Source organism: Ranitomeya variabilis, chromosome 1 (genome assembly GCF_051348905.1).
Source record: "Ranitomeya variabilis isolate aRanVar5 chromosome 1, aRanVar5.hap1, whole genome shotgun sequence".
In the NCBI taxonomy this organism is placed as follows: domain Eukaryota; kingdom Metazoa; phylum Chordata; class Amphibia; order Anura; family Dendrobatidae; genus Ranitomeya; species Ranitomeya variabilis.
Window position 1 is genome coordinate 332923434 of NC_135232.1, and position 20065 is coordinate 332943498.

At 45.9% G+C, this 20065-nt stretch overlaps 1 protein-coding gene across 1 annotated transcript in view; it reads right to left on the reverse strand.

The window, feature by feature from the left end:
- Positions 1–20065, reverse strand: part of LOC143817526 (uncharacterized) — a 265837-nt gene that overhangs the window by 69797 nt on the left and 175975 nt on the right. The window contains exons 4-6 of the mRNA XM_077299011.1: positions 14884–14938; positions 14697–14801; positions 4594–4781 (exon numbers count right to left, since the gene is read on the reverse strand). Of these exons, the coding sequence (XP_077155126.1) occupies positions 4594–4781; positions 14697–14801; positions 14884–14938 (348 nt within the window). The remainder of the gene's footprint in view (positions 1–4593; positions 4782–14696; positions 14802–14883; positions 14939–20065) is intronic.

The window sequence follows — 20065 nt, forward strand, 5'->3', positions numbered from 1 at the left end:
ATGCTCCACTATTGCCTCCTCCAGCAGCAACCCTGCTTCACCGCAGCCACCACCCCGGTAAGCAATAAGACGCATGGATTATAACAAGCACCACCATTTTATTAAAAAAAAAAGGTTTTTTTCCTATTTTTCTCCTCAAAATTAGGGGTGCGTCTTATAATCCGGTGTCTTATAATCCGCAAAATTTGGTATGTGATATGGTGTTCAATGGGAATTGTTAATGTGTGATTGGTGAGTACATGGTACAGAAGTGGAGTTTTTCCAAGAGTTGGTGGTGGGACTGTGTAAGGTTTGAGGGGAGGAGGCAGAGATGGGGTGGAGCCTGGGCGGAGTCTGAAGGGGGCCCTAAAATTTTATGGAGTCTTAAAATTACCCTGTACAGTGCAGTCATGTTCCAGAACTGCAGCCTCACTGGAGTGCCCAGAAGTACAAGGTGTTCATTGCTCAAAGACATGGCAATGGTAAGGAAGGCTGAAACCTGACCACCGGTGAAATGGGGAAAGTTATGTTCTTCACATAGTTGCATAATAATTCTGCACACTAATAGTTGCCTGATAATTATGCACATAAAGGTATTCTCCTAAGAAAGACAAAACCTGACTTTTACTTTCTTAAATATTCAGGTTTATTAACCTTTTGGATTGACCAACAGCACTATAGTTGAATAATAAAATTAATGATAAAAAATAGAAATGGTCTAATAATTGTGCACACAATGTAAAGGAAATGTTATAAATTCCTAATAATTTTAATTGGCAAATCAAGCTTGTTTTGTCTAAAGAAGTAATAATATTAAAATTAAAATGTTCACTGTCTTGTTACAGAAACCTGTCCTGAAATGTTATAATGACAGGTGCCTCTGAGCGTGTGCATTAGAAAACTCTGCTGTGTGACCTGTAGATAGCTTGACACTATATGTTAAAGTACAGTATACAGTATATGTTCTATCTCGATCTCACTGCAGCTGCTCAGCATTCAGAAAGACAGGATGGACAGCAGTGTGAGCAGAGTCTTCTTACATCAGCACCTCTGGTATCCCCCCTTGTATTAGCTCATCAATGAATGGTGGGTAGCAGTGTGAGTAGCCTCTTACCTCAGCATCCCCGGCATCTCCAGTATTAGATCAGACAAACATGGTGGATAACAATGTGAGCAGTGTCTTCTTATCTCAACACTCCTGGAATCTCATTTACATCAGACAGACATGGTGGACAGCAGTGTGAGCAGCCTCTTCTTGCCTCAGCACTCGTGATATCTCATTTGCATCAGAAAGATAGGGAAGACATCACTGTGAGCAGCCTCTTCTTGCCTCAGTACACATGACATCTCCAGTAATACATCAGACACACAGGGTGGATAGCAGTGTGAGCAGACTCTTCAGTACCCCTTGTATCTCAAGTTTTAAATCAGAAAAAAAGATGGCAGCATTGTGAGCAGCTTCCTCTTACCTCAGTACTTCTAATATCTTGTGTATTAGATCAGAAACAACTGATATCACCGGTATTAGTATAACGGGCTTTTTCTTTCTTTGGCTTACCCGGTATTGCCAATATTAGACCACTGTGAGCACAGTTTTCTACACATGAATATGAGGGATAGAAAGTCCTAATGCACATGCTCACAGGCACCAGTCCTATTAACATACCAGGACAAATTTCTGTCAGTGTAAGAAGACGGTGGCTATTTTAATTCTTTAGTGATTACTCCCTAGTAGTGATGAGCAAACAAGGTCGGATAATGTGTTATCCAAGCATGTTCGGGTGTTATCCTAGTATCCTGGGCGTGCTCGGATTATATGTTCAAGTCCCTGAGGCTGCATGTTTTGCGGATCTTAGACAGCCAAAACACATGCGGGGATTGCCTAACAAACAGGCAATCCCTGCTTGTGTTCAGGCTGTCTAACAGCTGCAAATTATGCAGCCGCAGGATCTCAAACATATTATTCAAGTACACCCAAGATACTCAGATAACACCCGAACATGCTTGGATAACACGTTATCCGACCACGTTTGCTCATCACTACTTCCTAGACAAAACGAGAGTGATTTGTTAATTAAAGGTATTTAGAAATCTAATATATAAAGCTGAATGTGTGTGTGTGTGTGTGTGTGTGTGTGTGTGTGTGTTTGTGTATGTATGTATGTGTGTATGTCCAGGATTGGCATCTGCACCGTTGCAGCTACAGCCCCAAAATTTTGCACAGTCACACGTCTGGACCCCGAGAGCGTCATAGGCTATGTTGTGAGGCGAAATTTTAACCCCATGCGTTCCAATTCACAAAACAATTTTGCCCCTATCTACATAATGGGGAAAAAGTGAAAGGAAAAGTGTTGGAGGCAAATTGACAGCTGCCAGATGTGAACAAGGGGGACTTAAAGAAAGACAGCGATGGCGCCAAAGAGTATATACCGTACAGTTGCTAAGGTGGGGCCCCAACATAGGATACTCACCACACACAGGGGCAGCACGGTGGCACAGTGGTTAGCACTGCAGCCTTGCAGCGCTGGAGTCCTGGGTTCTAATCCCACCCAGGACAACATCTGCAAAGAGTTTGTATGTTCTCTCCATGTTTGCGTGGGTTTCCTCCGGGTACTCTGGTTTCCTCCCACATTCCAAAGACATACTGATAGGGAATTTAGATTGTGAGCCCCATCGGGGACAGCAATGATAACGTGTGCAAACTGTAAAGCGCTGCGGAATATGTTAGCGCTATATAAAAATAAAGATTATTATTATTATTATATGAACACACACACAAAATGTGCCACACACTACCACGTGCTTGAACACATATACCACCCTCGGCACACATTTCACCACACATACACCAACCTCGCCACATAAAAGTTAAAACACAAATGCTCAAAACTAGCCACATGCAAAACTAGGCTCATGCAAAAATCGCCACATGTACAAAACTCACCTTGTGGAAAACTCGCCACAAGCAAAACTTGCACACGCGGAAAAATTGCACAAAAATTGCACAAAAGTTGCCTCACACAAAACTTGCACATACTCAAAACGCACCACACATAAAACTCGCCACGTGCAAAACTCGCCATGTGCAAAACTTGCTGCACACAACTTGCTACACTAACCTGCAACTCGACACACAAAAAGTTGCTACACACATGTCACCACACAAAACTCATCTCACAAAAGTCGCTACATGCATGTCGCCACACGCAACTCAACATACACAACTTGACACATGAAACTCGCCCTAAAACACACACAAGTCTGGTATTATCCTTCAAAAATAAAAATCTGATTAATAAGCAGACAAACTACAAGAGCAACAAATGTACCATATAGGAAATACAGCAGCTGTCAGTCACATGACCTGTCTATTATGTGTATGTGTGAGCTAATATATACTGCCAGGGGGGAGGGCTTCCTGTTGGCTGGGGATTTATCAGGCTGCCAATAGCAACCAATCACAGCTCAGCTTCTATTTTGCTACAGTTATTTAATCTGAGCTCTGATTGGTTAATATAGGTAACAAAGGACATTCTCAGTATAACAAAGCTTGTGTGAGGTAATAGCATGTCAGTTAGGGTGTGTTGGTGGAAAGGCTGATGTCAGTCACATTACCTCTATGTGAGAGGATATAGAAACTGCCAGTTACAGACTATTTATTGCCACAATAATGCCTCATAAGAAAAGGAATTCCATGGCACGAATGTCAGCTGAAGCAAAAAGAAAACTTGCATTACGGGACAATGAAAAATGTGAAGACCGAGAAACAAGGCTGACACACATGAGAACAGCAGCTGCTTCCTCAAGAGCCATATCCAACTGAGTTCCTCAATTCCTTGGAACCACAAGGACTTCCTCCTCACAACCTCTTTCTAAAACCTGGAACACCTATTCTGCTATTGAGAAATTTGGATCCACCAAAGCTGTGTAATGGAACAAGACTCTTGATTAAGAACCTGTTTACACATGTAATTGTAGCCACCATTTTGACAGGATGTGCCAAAGGAGAGGACCTTTTCATTCCAAAAATTCCACTCATTCCATCTGATTTGCCTTTTGATTTTAAACGCCTCCAGTTTCCACTTCGACTGCCATTTGCAATGTCAATTAACAAGGCTCAGGGACAGTCCTCGAAAGTAGTTGGAATCGATTTACAATCTCCATGCTTTTCTCATGGTCCACTTTATGTAGCCTATTCAAGAGCTGGAACAGCCAAAAATCTGTTAGTTTTTGCACATGAAGGAAAAACTAAGAATGTCGTTTATCAAAAGGCTCTCGAATAAGTAGTAGAAGATTACTTCACATTACTTGGCCAATTTAGTTAAATCTGTGTGGAATATCTCTGGTGTTGAAATATATGTTGTGAAATGCTTCTATTAGCTTAGTTTTTGCCTTTTAATAATTACATTTCTATCTATTTGTTTTGTGTTTTTTTGTGTGCAGAATAATTTTTTGTTAACACATTCTATTTTGCTAACAGCAGTTATTAACCCGGGCGAAGCCGGGTAGTACAGCTAGTTTATTTATATTAACATGTTTGATTTTTTATTCATTAAGAACCCCTTTAATGATATCACTGGAGAAAATAGTTATTTTCTTTTAAGTTTTCTTTACCTGGTCATGTGGTTGTATCCTTAGTGAAGGGCTGTTTTCATGGCATATGAAATCTGGGATTGATTGAGGATCAGAGTTGCTACATTCAGATTCTGAGCTGTAATCCGAGGATGGTTTTGCCCAGTATTCAAGTCCCAAACTCTGCTTCTCATTATTATCTCCAAAGTTATTCTCCTCAGGAATTCTGGCTGGAGGGTGAAATTAGAAATCTATGTTTAACATTATATTCTCGAAAATGTATAGTACTTAAACAGCACCTTTCACCAGTGTGGAAAACTTGGCACTCATGTAAATGTTGTAAACAGATTATTTTTGGATTGCCTATACAAAACAAAATTAAGAAACATTTCGGTCCTACAATGACCTTCATCAGTAAGGGTAAGCTCACATTAGCGTTCGGGGCTTTGCAGAGGGCTGCGTACGTCCTCCGTTAAGCCCTGCCTACTTCTGCATACTTCTGCATGCGTCCTGCATACCGATCTTTAACATTGGGTATGCAGGACATGCGGATGTATGTGGATGCATCCACATGCGTCATTTTGACGTTGCATCGAACGCAACATGTTGCACTTTGTTGCGGCTGGCAGGCGCGTCAAAACATCCACATACATCCGCATGGCTTGCGTACCCAATGTTAAAGATAGGTACGCAGGACCCATGCAGACATTTGCATAGGCAAATGTGAAACCACCCTAAGACAGATTGCAGTGTGTACAGGGTTACAGGCAGAAAAACGCTCAGGATATGCAGAACATGCTGCAGCAGTGTGTGGACGCTGAGTGTCCTAAGATGGCTACTGCAGAGGTAAGATTGACATTCTGGGTGTCCCAAGATGGCCACTGCAGAGGTAGGACTGACCTGCTGGGTGTCCCAAGAAAGAGAAAGAGAGCCTCATCCCCACAGTCCTCCAAGTCTTTCTCTACTGGTGGGTGAGGGTGAAATGAGACTCCAGAGGACTATTATGTATTAAATAAGGACAAAGTTCCTAAATTAATTAAAGTAGTTAAAAGCACTGTTGAAATAGAGAAAGATGTGGGTCCTAAAGCCATCAAGGAGCAATTGTACTATTTCCCTATTCTTTCTTAAGAAAGTGTTTCCTTCTCATCCATTAATGAAAGACTGATTTGAAAAGACTGGAATAAGCCTAAGAGGAAAATGTGTAACACCACAGGTAACCGGTTGTTACAGTAATGTTGCCTTCCCTTTGGGGAGGGTAATGTCATGCTTGGAGGCAAGGAGGATTTCCTTTACCAGGTAAGCACCTACATGCAACACATTCTGAATCCAGGCCAGAAGGGGGAGCTTTGAACCCTGATTCAGGGGAGCTTCCCCCAGAGATATGTATTCTGGTCTGGAGGAGGAGTTAGTCAGTTGTTCAGAGACAGTGGAAGAGAGAGGAGTGAGAGGAGAGAGTGAGGCCGTGGAGCTTCAGGAACGGAAGATAATCTGAAGGGTTGGAATGTAGTGAGCATCTGACGAAAGGAGCAAAGGAGAAGGAAAGGGCTTAGAGGGGAACTGGGACCGGGCACCCTCTGAGCCGAAGCGCAGGAACCGGGCACTGGGAGCCCGAGGCTGTGTTGGACTCTAGGTTGCATTGCAGAACCAGAGGGCAAAGGACTTTATGTAATTTGCCTGCACCCACACCTGAAGGTGCAGCAGTACACGGAGAGCCCGAGTCGTGATAGGCATACGAGCGTGAGCAGGAAGGCTTACGGACATCACCTGGGAAAGGGATCCACCATTGCCTCCAGGCCAGCCGGAACACATCACCACCTGTTGCTGGTAACCTGGACTGTGACCTTATTCAACCAGCAAGACAGGTAAAGATGTTACAACCATGTGTCCTCCATTTATTTGCTGGCATCCACCACACCATCCCTGCCCAGCACACCAGGAGCCCTGGGGACCCAGCTTCACCTGTGGGAAGTGATACCATCTTGCAGCAGCACCATCGCCCCCAGAGGACCCCTTTAAGCAGCGTCAGTCACCTCTGACCGAGAACCACAGGTGGCGTCACAAACTTTTATTGCTTTACAACTCCCTTTAAAAACTATCCCTTTTACTTGGGCGCTCAGGGCCACATACCGGGTCACCGCCACAGTGACCACCCCTTTATTTGTGACCGTACCCGGTACCGAGTACCCCACGGCCCTGGCGGGTGACTCAAATGGACCAGAGTGCAAAAATGAATCATACAAGGTTGATCTGGCAACAGCAATATTTGCAAAGGGTTCAATTTTTCCATCTGAAGAAACCTCCCTGTTAAGGGATCCTATGGATTGCACATCTGATAGTCTGCTATTCCTGTAGCCAGAGCCTTATGAGACTGGTTTAGCCAGCTTACGCATGATCTGGAAGATGGTGTTTTAGGGACTAAATTCTAAAAAGAATGCCTCTCATAAACACAGATGAAGAGTTTTTATGCGATGAGCCTGAGGACGTTCTGACATTTTCCTGAAGGAAAGCATTGTCTATTGCGGCACACAAAGCCATGTGGATCAATGGTCAGGTGATATACAATCCAAAAATCTTTTTTTTTCCCTGTCACTTCATTCATCATCTCTGTTTGGTCCTCAACTTGAAAGTATCCTAAAGTCAATTAACGATGACAAAGGTGCCATGTTTCCCACATTCACTGAGAAAGCCTAGTTTTACATTTTCTCACAATGGGCCCACCGAGGCTTGGGGAGTGAGGGAGGGCGGCCAACGCATCCTCTGACATGTCACCACACTCACTCACAACCCTGACAGGCTGAGAGGCCCCTTTCACTAGCACCAGTGAAACAGAGCGCAGCCAGCCCAGTAGTGCTGCCACCAGTTCCTTGTTAGATATAAGCCTGGTCCGTTAACGGGATTATATTGGCCCAGAAACCAGCTTCGACAGCATGGAAACGTGTGGATTCATGGATCGAGATAAAAGAGCAGGCCAAGGTTAGATTATGTATTTAATCGTCTTAAGGGCACTCTAGACAAAGCACTATATGCACAATGGTTATACATATACAATGGTCAGATAAGCAAATACAAATAGTGGGAATACAAAGTATGCAGAATATAAGTCAGTTACCAGTCAGATGAAAGGCCTGGCTTGCAGGGGAGGGGCTGCCACATGGTAGACCGGTGGTCCCCTGTTTCTTGACTTCACCCCAGATGACATGTCACAACCTTCCTAGAGAAAAGCAATAGGCCGTGCTTTCTCCTAGCATTTAACATACTGGGGTCACTTCCCTCCTGCCCTCTGGGCTGAACCTAAATCTCCTCCCCTTATCTCTAGCAGCTAAAAATGACATAACCTAAGATGGGTCATAGCTCCTTAATGGACGGTCCTAGGGAGGCAGTTTTGGTGCCATCAGATCCGGCCGGGACCCTGCTTTCCTACCTGGCTCCTACTAGCCATTCTAAATAACTTCCCCACCCTGTGTTGCTAGAACAGATAGAGACCCTGGAAGGTCATTCAGCCCATTCCAGAGTTCTCTCAAATGTAACCTGTGTGTGGCTAGGACGTACGATAAGTCCATATTATCCTCATGAAATCCTAGTAGTCAGGACAAAGCAGTTACACCGCATGGTTTGGATACTAGCTAAGCTGGTGGGAGTGTGAATTTCTTCTTTGAAGCTTAGAAGGCTGTGCCACCTGCTGAGCCATGTGTCCTGTTACAGCTACACATGTTTTCAGGAGGATTGTAAGCTGCCAATAAACTTCCCCAAACTTCATACGTTGCTTATATAGCTCCATCATATTCTGCAGCACTTTACAGACGTCATCACTGTGGCCGATTGGGGCTCACAATTTAAATTCCCTATTAGTATGTTTTGGGAGTGTGGGAGGAAACCGGAGAATCTGGGTAGAACATACAAACTCCTTACAGATGTTGTCCTTGGTGGGATTTGTGCCCAGGACCCCAGCGCTGCAAAGCAACAGTACCAACCACTGAGCCACCGTGCTGCCGGGTGTTGCAATATTGGAAATATTTCCGGCCAACTTAACCAAAATAGGCAAAGAATGGGTAGGACATGGCATGGCCAAACCCGCCCATCTTATTAATCAAAATATATGTCACCTGTGGTGCAGTGAAAGGTGTAGTGCTGGACGGAAGATATATTTCTCCCAGCAGGATAAAATTTGGCCTGGATTTTCCCTACGGTTGAAGACCTGCAGTGATGTCATGATCACGTGATCAGCCCATGTGATAGGTACCTCACCTGTGGGTGTGGTTATGGTCTATGTAATGGAGTCTTTTGTTTGGCACATGGTCTGTGTGCAGGGCGTGAGGAGGTAGGCTGGAATTAGCCTGACTTGGTTTTGTTGGATTACACATGCTGCAAAGTTTTGTGACAAGACTCATAGCAACCCTTGGAATGATGGACACCGCTGACCAGGCAGCCGCTTAGTTACGCCCCTCCCATGCAAGAGTGAGTCTGAGACCAGTGGTTCTCCAAGCTGGAGTATGTTTGTGTTTTTTTCTTACTGTATGTTACTGTTTAAAGTGTTAATAAACCACTGAAGTTTGGACTCTAAGCCTGTGTGTTGCCTCATGGCTGCAGCCCTGCCACTGCCTACCAGAGCAAATCCCTACATATTGGTGGCTTGAATGCGGGCATACACACTGAGGCCAGGCTGTTTTTGCTTATTTTTGCTCTGGACTCCAGCTTAAGTCCTGGGTGAAAGGAGTGGCGCAGACCCAGTTGGGGAACTCTGCAGGAATGGAGGCTACAATAAAAGTGCTCATGGATGCCATGCAACAGCAGCAGCAGGCTACGCAGCAGCAGCAGGAGGCCATGCGACAGCAGCAGCAGGCTACACAGCAGCAGCAAGAGGCTATGCAGCAGCAGTGGATATTTAATCAACAGCAGCAGGAAACCAACCAGCTGTGGATACAGCACACCACGGCATCACAGAGAACAGGAGCTTTACGGGGAATCCATGAAGTCCAGAAAGCGGTTCGTACAGCGATCCCCAAAATGGAGAAATCTGACGATGTTGAGACATACCTGGAGATATTCCAGAGGGTGGCTGAGAGGGAGAGACTACCCTGGGACCAATGGGCAGAAATCATTGCTCCGTTTCTGGCCCCAGGATCTATGAAAACCCATCAGGACCTACCCCCGAGCAGAAGGAGGACTGCACGATCATCAAGGGTGAGATACAGGCACGTATTGGGGTAAATGTGTTGGTCCGGGCTCAGAGGGTACACCAGTGGGAGTTTAACCCCTCCAAGCCGGCTCGGTACCAGTATTATGACCTGTTACACTTATTCCAAAAGTGGTTGCAGACTGAGGTACTGTCTCCCACGGCCATGCTGGACCACATAGTGACTGACAAATTTTGGAGGGCTTTGCCCCACTCCCTCCAATCATGGGTTGAGCAGGCATCCCCTACTAATGCCCTCCAGATGATGGACCTGATAGAACAATATGGGGCTACCAAAGAGCTCCAGGGAGGGACTCCCCGGAAGGTGACAGGAAGGTTCCCTAAGTCTCCACCCCTGGCTCAGCGAACAGAGCCCAGGAAGGCTGCTCAAGATTTGTCTGGGGGACAAAGGGGCCCCATAGTCTGCTGGCGGTGCCAGGAGCCAGGCCATATGAGAGCTGATTGCTCCCACCTGGCTGAGCCCATGGACACAAACTTTGGGTATCGCCAATTCCATTATGCCGAACTGATTTGCGCAACGGGCACCCCAGAGGGACCCAATATGGGACATTTGTGTAAAGTTGATGTGGAGGGCACCCCGGCTGTGGCCCTATTGGACTCAGGGAGTCTCGTGACTCTGGTACGAGAGAGCCTGGCACAAACCAGCAAGTACACTGGTCGGAAAATTAGGGTGTTGTGTATTCATCATAGGGACTTAAAAGACTATCCTGCCACACTATTGGTGATAAACATGCCAGCGTGGAGGCGGTGTCATGAGATGGGGGCTGTGATTAATTTACATTCTGAATTGATACTTGGAAGAGACTTTCCTTTATATTCTATACTTTGGCCAACAGTTGTCCCACCCAGTGGACAACTCCCGGCACCGGTGGCAGCCAGGTTACATTCTCCAGAAGTGAGGCATGAACCTGTTGGCCCAGAGGAAGAAGTGCTGGCAGTAGGGGTAACCTCCCCTTCAGTGGAGGAGGGAGAAAATTCTCCCATAGAAGTGTTGGCCGGGGATGTGGAAGACTTGCCTCAGGAACCTGAATTGTCAGACTTGAATGTATCGGGGAACAATTTTGGTACAGCGCAACTCCGAGACCCTACTTTGGCTCGAGCCAGGGGAAATGTACTGTTTATTAACGTGGAACCCGTGAAACCTGGGGCAGCCACAGTGTTGCCACACTTTGAACTGAAATGGTAGAGCAATTACTGGTACCTCAGGCATATCGTAGGCTGGTAATGGACCTAGCGCATGCGCATGTACTCGGGGGGGCATTTGGGCCAAAAGAAAACCCTAGACCGAATTTTGCAGTGGTTTTACTGGCTTGGGGTCCATGAAGAAGTTAAACGGTATTGTGATTTATATCCAGTGTGCCAGGTAACCAGTCCCCAGCCACACTTTTGGAGTCCTTTGGTGCCTCTACCAATTATAGAGGTACCTTTCGAGAGAGTGGCAATGGATCTGGTCAGTCCTATCAATAAGTCAGCAAGGGGGCACCAACAAATCATGGTAGTTCTAGATTATGCCACCCAGTATCCTGAGGCCATTCCGCTGCGTCACACGTCAGCTAAGCTCATAGCAAAAGAACTCATGGGTATGTTTTCTCGGGTGGGGGTTCCTCAAGAGATTTTGGCAGATCAAGGAACCCCCTTTATGTCAAAAATTATGAAAGAGCTCTGCCACTTGTTAAATGTTAAACAGTTGCGCACATCAGTTTATCATCCCCAAACAGATGGTCTGGTAGAAAGATTCAATAAGACGCTAAAGAGTATGCTAAAAAAAGCAGTATCTAAAGATGGGAAGGATTGGGATCTTTTACTACCATATTTGCTGTTTACAGTGCCGGAGGTGCCCCAGGCATCTACAGGGTTCTCGACCTTTGAACTATTATATGGCAGACATCCGCGGGGCTTACTTGATAAAGCCAAAGAGGCTTGGGAGAACCAACCAACCCCCCACAAGAGTGTGATAGAACATGTTGCAAAAATGCAGGAAAGAATGGAGACAGTCCTACCGTTGGTCCGGGAACATATGGAGGCAGCACAACGGTCTCAGAGTCGGGTCTATAACCGGGAGGCTCGGGTAAGAACCTTTAGTCCTGAGGATCGGGTATTGGTACTTGTGCCCACAGTGGATAGCAAATTTCTTGCAAGGTGGCAGCGGCCCTATGAGATTATGGAGAAGGTGGGACCGGTAGACTACAAGGTACACCAACCAGGATGGAGGAAGGCAGAGCATGTTTACCATATTAATTTGCTTAAACCATGGAAAGATAGAGACCACCTTGGCGGGGATAGTCCGCTGCCTGCATTTCCTTGGCTCCTTTACCTTTGGGTGTGTCAGGAGAACTATTCTCCGTAGTCAAAATAGCACTTTGTCTCCTACAAACAGGTTCAGGAGGTCCGGGAGTTTATTAGCCGAAATACAGATGTTTTCTCTGATGTCCCAGGACGTACTTCCATAATCCAACACGACATTGTCATGGGAGCCACAGGCCAAAATCTGACTAAAGCCGTATCGGGTGCCTGAGACCCAGCGACAAGCCATATCAGAGGAGGTGAAAACTATGCTACAGTTTGACGTCAATGAAGAGTCCCAAAGTGAGTGGGCCAGTCCCATAGTCATAATACCTAAGCCTGATGGGACACTAAGGTTCTGTAATGACTTCTAAAAACTTAATGAAGTTTCAAAATTTTACGCGTACCCTATGCCCTGGGTGGATGAATTGATTGAGTGGTTTGGGCAGGCACGGTATTTTTCAACTCTTGACCTCACAAAAGGATACTGGCAGGTGCCACTAACAGAGACAACTAAGGAAAAAATGGCCTTTGTAACACCCGAAGGGCTGTTCCAGTATAAAGTATTACCCTTTTGTTTGCATGGCGCGCCGACGACGTTCCAGCGGTTAATGGGTATTGTTCTCCTCCTCAGCCTATCTGGATGACATTTTTGTGTACAGTGCAGACTGGGAAAGTCACATACCAAAGGTACAGGCGGTGATAGATTCTCTCCGACAAGCAGGGTTAACCGCCAACCCAAAGAAGTGTTCCATAGGGTTTGAGGAAGCTCGGTACTTGGGTTATCTGATTGGGAGAGGAGTCCTCAAACCCCAAGAAAACAAATTGAAGGCAATTCAGAACTGTCCCCGTCCCCTCACAACAAAGCAGGTAAAAGCCTTTTTGGGCTTAGTGGAATATTACAGGCGATTTATTCCCAACTTTGCGACTTTGTCCGCGCCTTTAACACACTGCTTGAAAGGGAGGAAGTCTATGATGGTTCACTGGAATGATCAGATAGAGGAGGCCTTTGTAAAGTTAAAGTCGGTACTGTGTGGTAGACCTGTTCTGATTACACCCGATTTCAAAAGATTGTTAATCTGCAGACCAATACCTCTGAGATAGATCTTGGTGCTGTGCGGTCTCAAGAGATTAATAGGGACGAGCATCCCATTAGTTTCCTGAGCCAGAACCTTAACCTAGCTGAAACCAGGTACAGTATTGTGCAGAGAGAGTGCCTGGCCATTAAGTGGGCACTTGAGTCTCTTCGCTATTATTTGCTGGGGAGAACATTTCGCTTGGTGACAGATCATTCCCCTCTTAGGCCTCTTTCACACATCCGTTTTTTATAATCAGTCACAATCCGTCAAAGTGTTGAAAAGACGGATCCTGTGCCGATCACAAAAAACTGATGCAGTGGATCTTTTTTTTTTTATGGATCCATTGAAGCAGCTGCAGCCGGAATTTAAAGAAACAGAATTCTAGAGAGAGAGAGAGCAAGAGAGAGAGAATAGGAAAAGGAATAGAAATTCTTCCGGGCATGCTCTGTTTCAAAAAATGGAATCCGTCACTGGATTCCGTCTTCTGACGGACAGCAATGAATCCTGCGCCCATAGGCTTCCATTATAGCCAATGACAGACGGCGCAGGATCCGTCGCTGGCCGACTTTTCAACATTCACAAAAAACGTTCCTTGGTCCGTTTTCTCCTGCCGACGGACAACGACTTTACGACGGATCCGTCAAACGGATGAAACGGAAGGCCATCCATCACAATCCGTCGCTAATACAAGTCTATGGGGAAAAAAAACGGATCCAGCAGCAACATTTGCTGGATCCATTTTTTTCTAAAAATGACAGATTGTGACTGATTCTAAAAAAGGGATGTATGAAAGAGGCCTTACATGGATGAGTCAAGCTAAGGAGAGGAATGCGTGAGTCACCAGGTGGTTTCTGTCCCTGCAATATTTTAAATTTTCAGTAGAACATTGGACAGGCAGACTACAGGGGAACGCAGATGCCCTGTCCAGAGTCCACTGTATGGCATGTGTCCACCCCCACAGGGTTGAACAAAGGGGGGAGGTATGTGGTGCAGTGAAAGATGTAGTGCTGGGCGGAAGATATATTTCTCCCAGCAGGATAAAATTTGGCCTGGATTTTCCCTAAGGTCGAGGACCTGCAGTGATGTTACGATCACATGATCAGCCCATATGATAGGTACCTCACCTGTGGGTGTAGTTTTGGTCTATGTAGTGGAGTCTTTTCAAAAAGTTTTGTTTGGCACATGGTCTGTGTGCAGGGTGTGAGGAGTTAGACTAGAGTTAGCCTGATTTGGTTGTGTTGGATTACGCATGCTGCAACGTTTTGTGACAAGACTCATTGCAACCCTGGGAATGGCACCTGGCGGACACTGCTGACCAGGCAACCGTTTGGTTACGCCCTACACACATTAGTGGCATACATTTTGCCAGAGATGTACTCTAGTCTCTGAATGGAGTAACATTTCTGGCAGAAGGGCCCCAAAGTTGTAAGATGCGCCTAATTCATGAATTAGGCGCACCTTACTCAAGTGGTCCTGATCATTAAGACTGGGGACTTGGGCACAAATCTCCAATCTTAATGAATTGGATCCCATCTAATTAAACTTTTTTCTCTATCAACCAAATACAATATTCAAGGGGGTTTACTCACTACTTGATGATGAGCTGCTGATTTCCAAGAGCGTTGTTGGGGAGTTATAGGTTAATTCAGGCTCTTCCTCAGACTCTGAATGTGAGGGAGAATTGGTCCTGCTTCCTGCATTAGAGACAGAAATAATTACTGCATGGTCTCCAAAATCATTACTATTACTCACATTCCCTTGAATATTTCTCTTTACCGAGCTTGTATATATCACCAGTTGATGAGGAGGAAAGCGCATCTTCGGATGACACCTAGAAACATAAAGCATATTTTGCGAAGTTATATTATAGACATTCAATAAATAAAATGTTGACAGTTTCTAATTCATCAGAAAAAAACTTGGCTGTTTTGATTTACTATTGTTCTGGTTGACCCTGAGAAAGCACGGCAGATCATGTGTAGCCTGTCCTTTCCACCAAAGGCACATTACCATATGTCTGCTCTACCTTGTGGAACCAGGAACTGACAATGAAAACTGCATGATTCATAAGTGTCATATGTGGAAAGGAACTGACACAGGTGGGATGATGCCAATGGAATGAAGGACAATGCTGATATGAGCAGAGCGTTACCTGTTTTCATATCTATATCAATTTACTTATTAATTTCTCTTTGTAGAATCCAATAGCAGAATGCATGGACATCAGTGGAACTGTGTACAAGAACAGTATGCCTCGAGTGTCCACCAACAAATCTCTCATTGGTGCATCCATGTAGGACTCGGATCATGTTTCTTATAACACTCACATATTCCGCAGCACTGTGCAAAGAGTTTTTTTTATCCCTATCATACAAACACACCCATGCACACACAATAAGGCCAAATTTTAGAGGTAGCCAATGGACCAAAGGGAGAACATACAAACTTCATGCACATGTTATTCTTGGTCAGATGCATACCCAAGATCCCAGTGCTGACTACTGAGCCACTATGAATTCCTCCAATATTTACGGCCACAATTATTTTCTCCCTGTCCCACATCTATAGTTCGGCTTCACATCACTTGTCTTATCTACTGCATTATTTCTGTGTCCCATTGTGCATAAATTTGTGACTCTTCAGATTTTGTGTTAGTGTACCGTCTCACAGTGGCACTTTGGTCGCTACGACGGCACGATATGTGACGTTCCAGCGATATACTTACGATCTCGCTGTGTCTGACATGCTACTGTGATCAGGGACCCTGCTGAGAATCGTACGTTGTAGCAGATCGTTTGAAACTTTCTTTCGTCGTCAGATCACCCGCTGTCATCGCTGGATCGTCGTGTGTGATGCCGATCCAGCGATGTGTTCACTTGTAACCAGGGTAAATATCGGGTTACTAAGCTCAGGGCCGCGCTTAGTAACCCGATATTTACCCTGGTTACCATTGTAAAAGTTAAAAAAAAACACTACATACTCACCTTCTGATGTCTGTCACGTCCCCCGGCGTCCATAGGGTTACGCGCTGCTGCTGAGAACTTCGTGCACTGACTGTGTCAGCGCCAGCCGTAAAGCAGAGCACAGCGGTGACGTCACCGCTGTGCTCTGCTTTAGTGCCGGCGCTGACACATTCAGAGCAGGAAGCTCTCAGCAGCAGCGCGTAATCCTGTGGATGCCGGGGGACATGACAGACATCAGAAGGTGAGTATGTAGTGGTTTTTTTTTAACTTTTACAATGGTAACCAGGGTAAATATCGGGTTACTAAGCGCGGCCCTACACTTAGTAACCCGATGTTTACCCTGGTTACCCGGGTGCTGCAGGGGGACTTCGGCATCGTTGAAGACAGTTTCAACGATGCCGAAGTCGTTCCCCTGATCGTTGGTCGCTGGAGAGAGCTGTCTGTGTGACAGCTCCCCAGCGACCACACAACGACTTACCAACGATCACGGCCAGGTCGTATCGCTGGTCGTGATCGTTGGTAAGTCTTTTAGTGTAACGGTACCCTTAGTCTATGCCTAATGAAGAGACCTGAGTAGTCTCGAAAGTTTGCAATTTGTTATCATGCTAATTGCCTCTTCGGAGAGAAAGAGGACTTGAACTCTATAGCGCCTCCTGTTGGAAGCTGCGATCCTACAAGTCACAATCGACCCTTTAACGAGTCTTGCAATATGACTTAGGATAAAAGCCAAATCAGTAACTCAATTTGCAGACAAGGTGTTTCGGGCTGTTGGCCCTCGTCAGTGCGAAGCATGAGAACTGATTTGGCTAGGTGAAAGGCTCTGGACTGGGGTGTAAGGGGTAAGGTTTCTCCTTGTGGAGAGTGACATGCCAGCTCCACAAGGAGAAACCTTACCAATTTCTTACCATCTTTTCAATTGTCCATTAAAAGTATCAATCACTGAGGACTCTCAAATTTTAATATTTTTCACTGAGCTGTTATGTTGGGCTGGTGGTTAGGAGCCCTAGAAATGACCAGATGAGCAAACTAGCAATACAGGACGAGCTCTGGGAAGTGGGAGCTCTGCTGACCGCAACGCTAATCCTATCACAACAACTAGAAATAGCCGTGGAGCGTTCCTGACTCTGCCTAGACGCCTCTTCACAGCCTAAGAGCTAACTACCCCTAAAGATAGAAAATACAGCCTACCTTGCCTCAGAGAAATTCCCCAAAGAAATAGGCAGCCCCCACATATATTGACTGTGAGTTAAGATGGAAGTCACAACCACAGGAATGAAATAGGTTTCAGCATAGGAGGCCAGACTGAACTAAACAGACTGAGGATAGAAAAGGTATCTTTGCGGTCAGCATAAAAAACTAACAAAAAACCACGCGAGTGTGCAAAAGAAACCACCGCACCGACTCACGGCGCGGTGGTGCCACTCTGCATCCCAGAGCTTCCAGCTAACAAGATTAAATATGATAGCAAGCTGGACAAAAACACAATGGTAACAAATAAGCTAGCAGGGACTTAGCTTTTGCTGAAGTAGACAGGTCATCTGAAAGATCCAAGAGAACTGAACCAGTACTAGGACATTGACAGCTGGCATCAAGTAACGATCTGAGTGGAGTTAAATAGAGCAGCCAGCCAAGGGCTGAACGAGATCAGCTGGAGAAGAAATCTCAGAACCAGCAGCTCCACTCACAACCACCAGAGGGAGTCCATGAACAGAACTCGCCGAAGTACCATTCATAACCACAGGAGGGAGCCCGAGAACAGAATTCACAACAGTACCCCCCCTTGAGGAGGGGTCACCGAACCCTCACCAGAGCCTCCAGGCCGCTCCGGACGAGCCAAATGAAAGGCACGAACAAGATCGGCAGCATGAACATCAGAGGCAACTACCCAGGAATTATCCTCCTGACCATAACCTTTCCACTTGGATAGGTACTGAAGTTTCCATCTCGAAATACGAGAATCCAAAATCTTCTCCACCACATACTCCAACTCCCCCTCAACCAACACCGGGGCAGGAGGATCAACGGAGGGAACCATAGGAGCCACATATCTCCGCAACAATGACCTATGGAACACATTATGGATGGCGAAAGAAGCTGGAAGGTCCAAACGAAATGACACAGGATTAATAATTTCAGAAATCTTATAAGGACGAATGAAACGAGGCTTAAACTTAGGAGACGAAACCTTCATAGGAACAAAACGAGACGACAACCAAACCAAATCCCCAACACGAAGTCGGGGACCAACACAGCGACGGCGGTTAGCGAAACGTTGAGCCTTCTCCTGGGACAATGTCAAATTGTCCACTACGTGAGTCCAAATTTGCTGCAACCTGTCCACTACAGAATCCACACCAGGACAGTCCGAAGGCTCAACCTGCCCTGAAGAAAAACGAGGGTGGAAACCAGAATTACAGAAAAAAGGCGAAACCAAAGTGGCCGAGCTGGCCCGATTATTAAGGGCGAACTCAGCCAAAGGCAAGAAGGTCACACAATCATCCTGATCCGCAGAAACAAAGCATCTCAGATATGTTTCCAAAGTCTGATTGGTTCGTTCGGTTTGGCCATTTGTCTGAGGATGGAAAGCTGAAGAAAAAGACAAATCAATGCCCATCTTGGCACAAAAGGACCGCCAAAATCTTGAAACAAACTGGGAACCTCTGTCCGACACGATGTTCTCCGGAATGCCATGTAAACGAACCACATGCTGGAAAAACAATGGAACCAAATCAGAGGAGGAAGGCAATTTAGGCAAAGGTACCAAATGGACCATCTTAGAGAAGCGATCACAAACCACCTAGATAACTGACATCCTCTGAGAGACAGGGAGATCTGAAATAAAATCCATGGAAATATACGTCCAGGGCCTTTTCGGGACCGGCAAGGGCAAAAGCAACCCACTGGCACGAGAACAGCAGGGCTTAGCCCGAGCACAAGTCCCACAGGACTGCACAAAAGAACGCACATCTCGTGACAAGGAAGGCCACCAAAAGGATCTAGCCACCAAATCTCTGGTACCAAAAATTCCAGGATGACCAGCCAACACCGAACAATGAACCTCAGAGATAACTCTACTAGTCCATCTATCAGGGACAAACAGCTTCTCCGCTGGGCAACGGTCAGGTCTATCAGCCTGAAACTCCTGCAGCACCCGTCGCAAATCAGGGGAGATGGCAGACAAAATTACCCCCTCTTTGAGAATACCAGCCGGCTCAGGAACTCCCGGAGAATCAGGTACAAAACTCCTTGAAAGGGCATCAGCCTTCACATTCTTAGAACCCGGAAGGTACGAAACCACAAATTTGAAGCGGGAGAAAAACAGCGACCATCGAGCCTGTCTAGGATTCAACCGCTTGGCAGACTCGAGATAAGTCAGATTCTTGTGATCCGTCAAGACCACCACGCGATGTTTGGCTCCTTCAAGCCAATGTCGCCACTCCTCAAACGCCCACTTCATAGCCAACAACTCTCGATTACCCACATCATAATTGCGCTCAGCAGGCGAAAACTTTCTAGAAAAGAAAGCACATGGTTTCATCACAGAGCCATCAGAACCTCTTTGAGACAAAACAGCCCCTGCTCCAATCTCAGAAGCATCCACCTCGACCTGAAACGGGAGCGAAACATCTGGCTGACAACACAGGGGCAGAAGAAAAACGACGCTTCAGCTCCTGAAAAGCCTCAACGGCCGCAGAGGACCAATTGACCACATCAGCACCTTTCTTGGTTAAATCAGTCAATGGTTTAACAACGCTAGAAAAATTAGCGATGAAGCGACGGTAAAAATTAGCAAAGCCCAAAAATTTCTGAAGGCTCTTCACAGAAGTAGGCTGAGTCCAATCATAAATGGCCTGAACTTTAACAGGGTCCATCTCGATAGTAGAAGGGGAAAAAATGAAGCCCAAAAATGAAACCTTCTGAACTCCAAAGAGACATTTAGACCCCTTCACAAACAAGGAATGAGCACAAAGGACCTGGAACACCATTCTGACCTG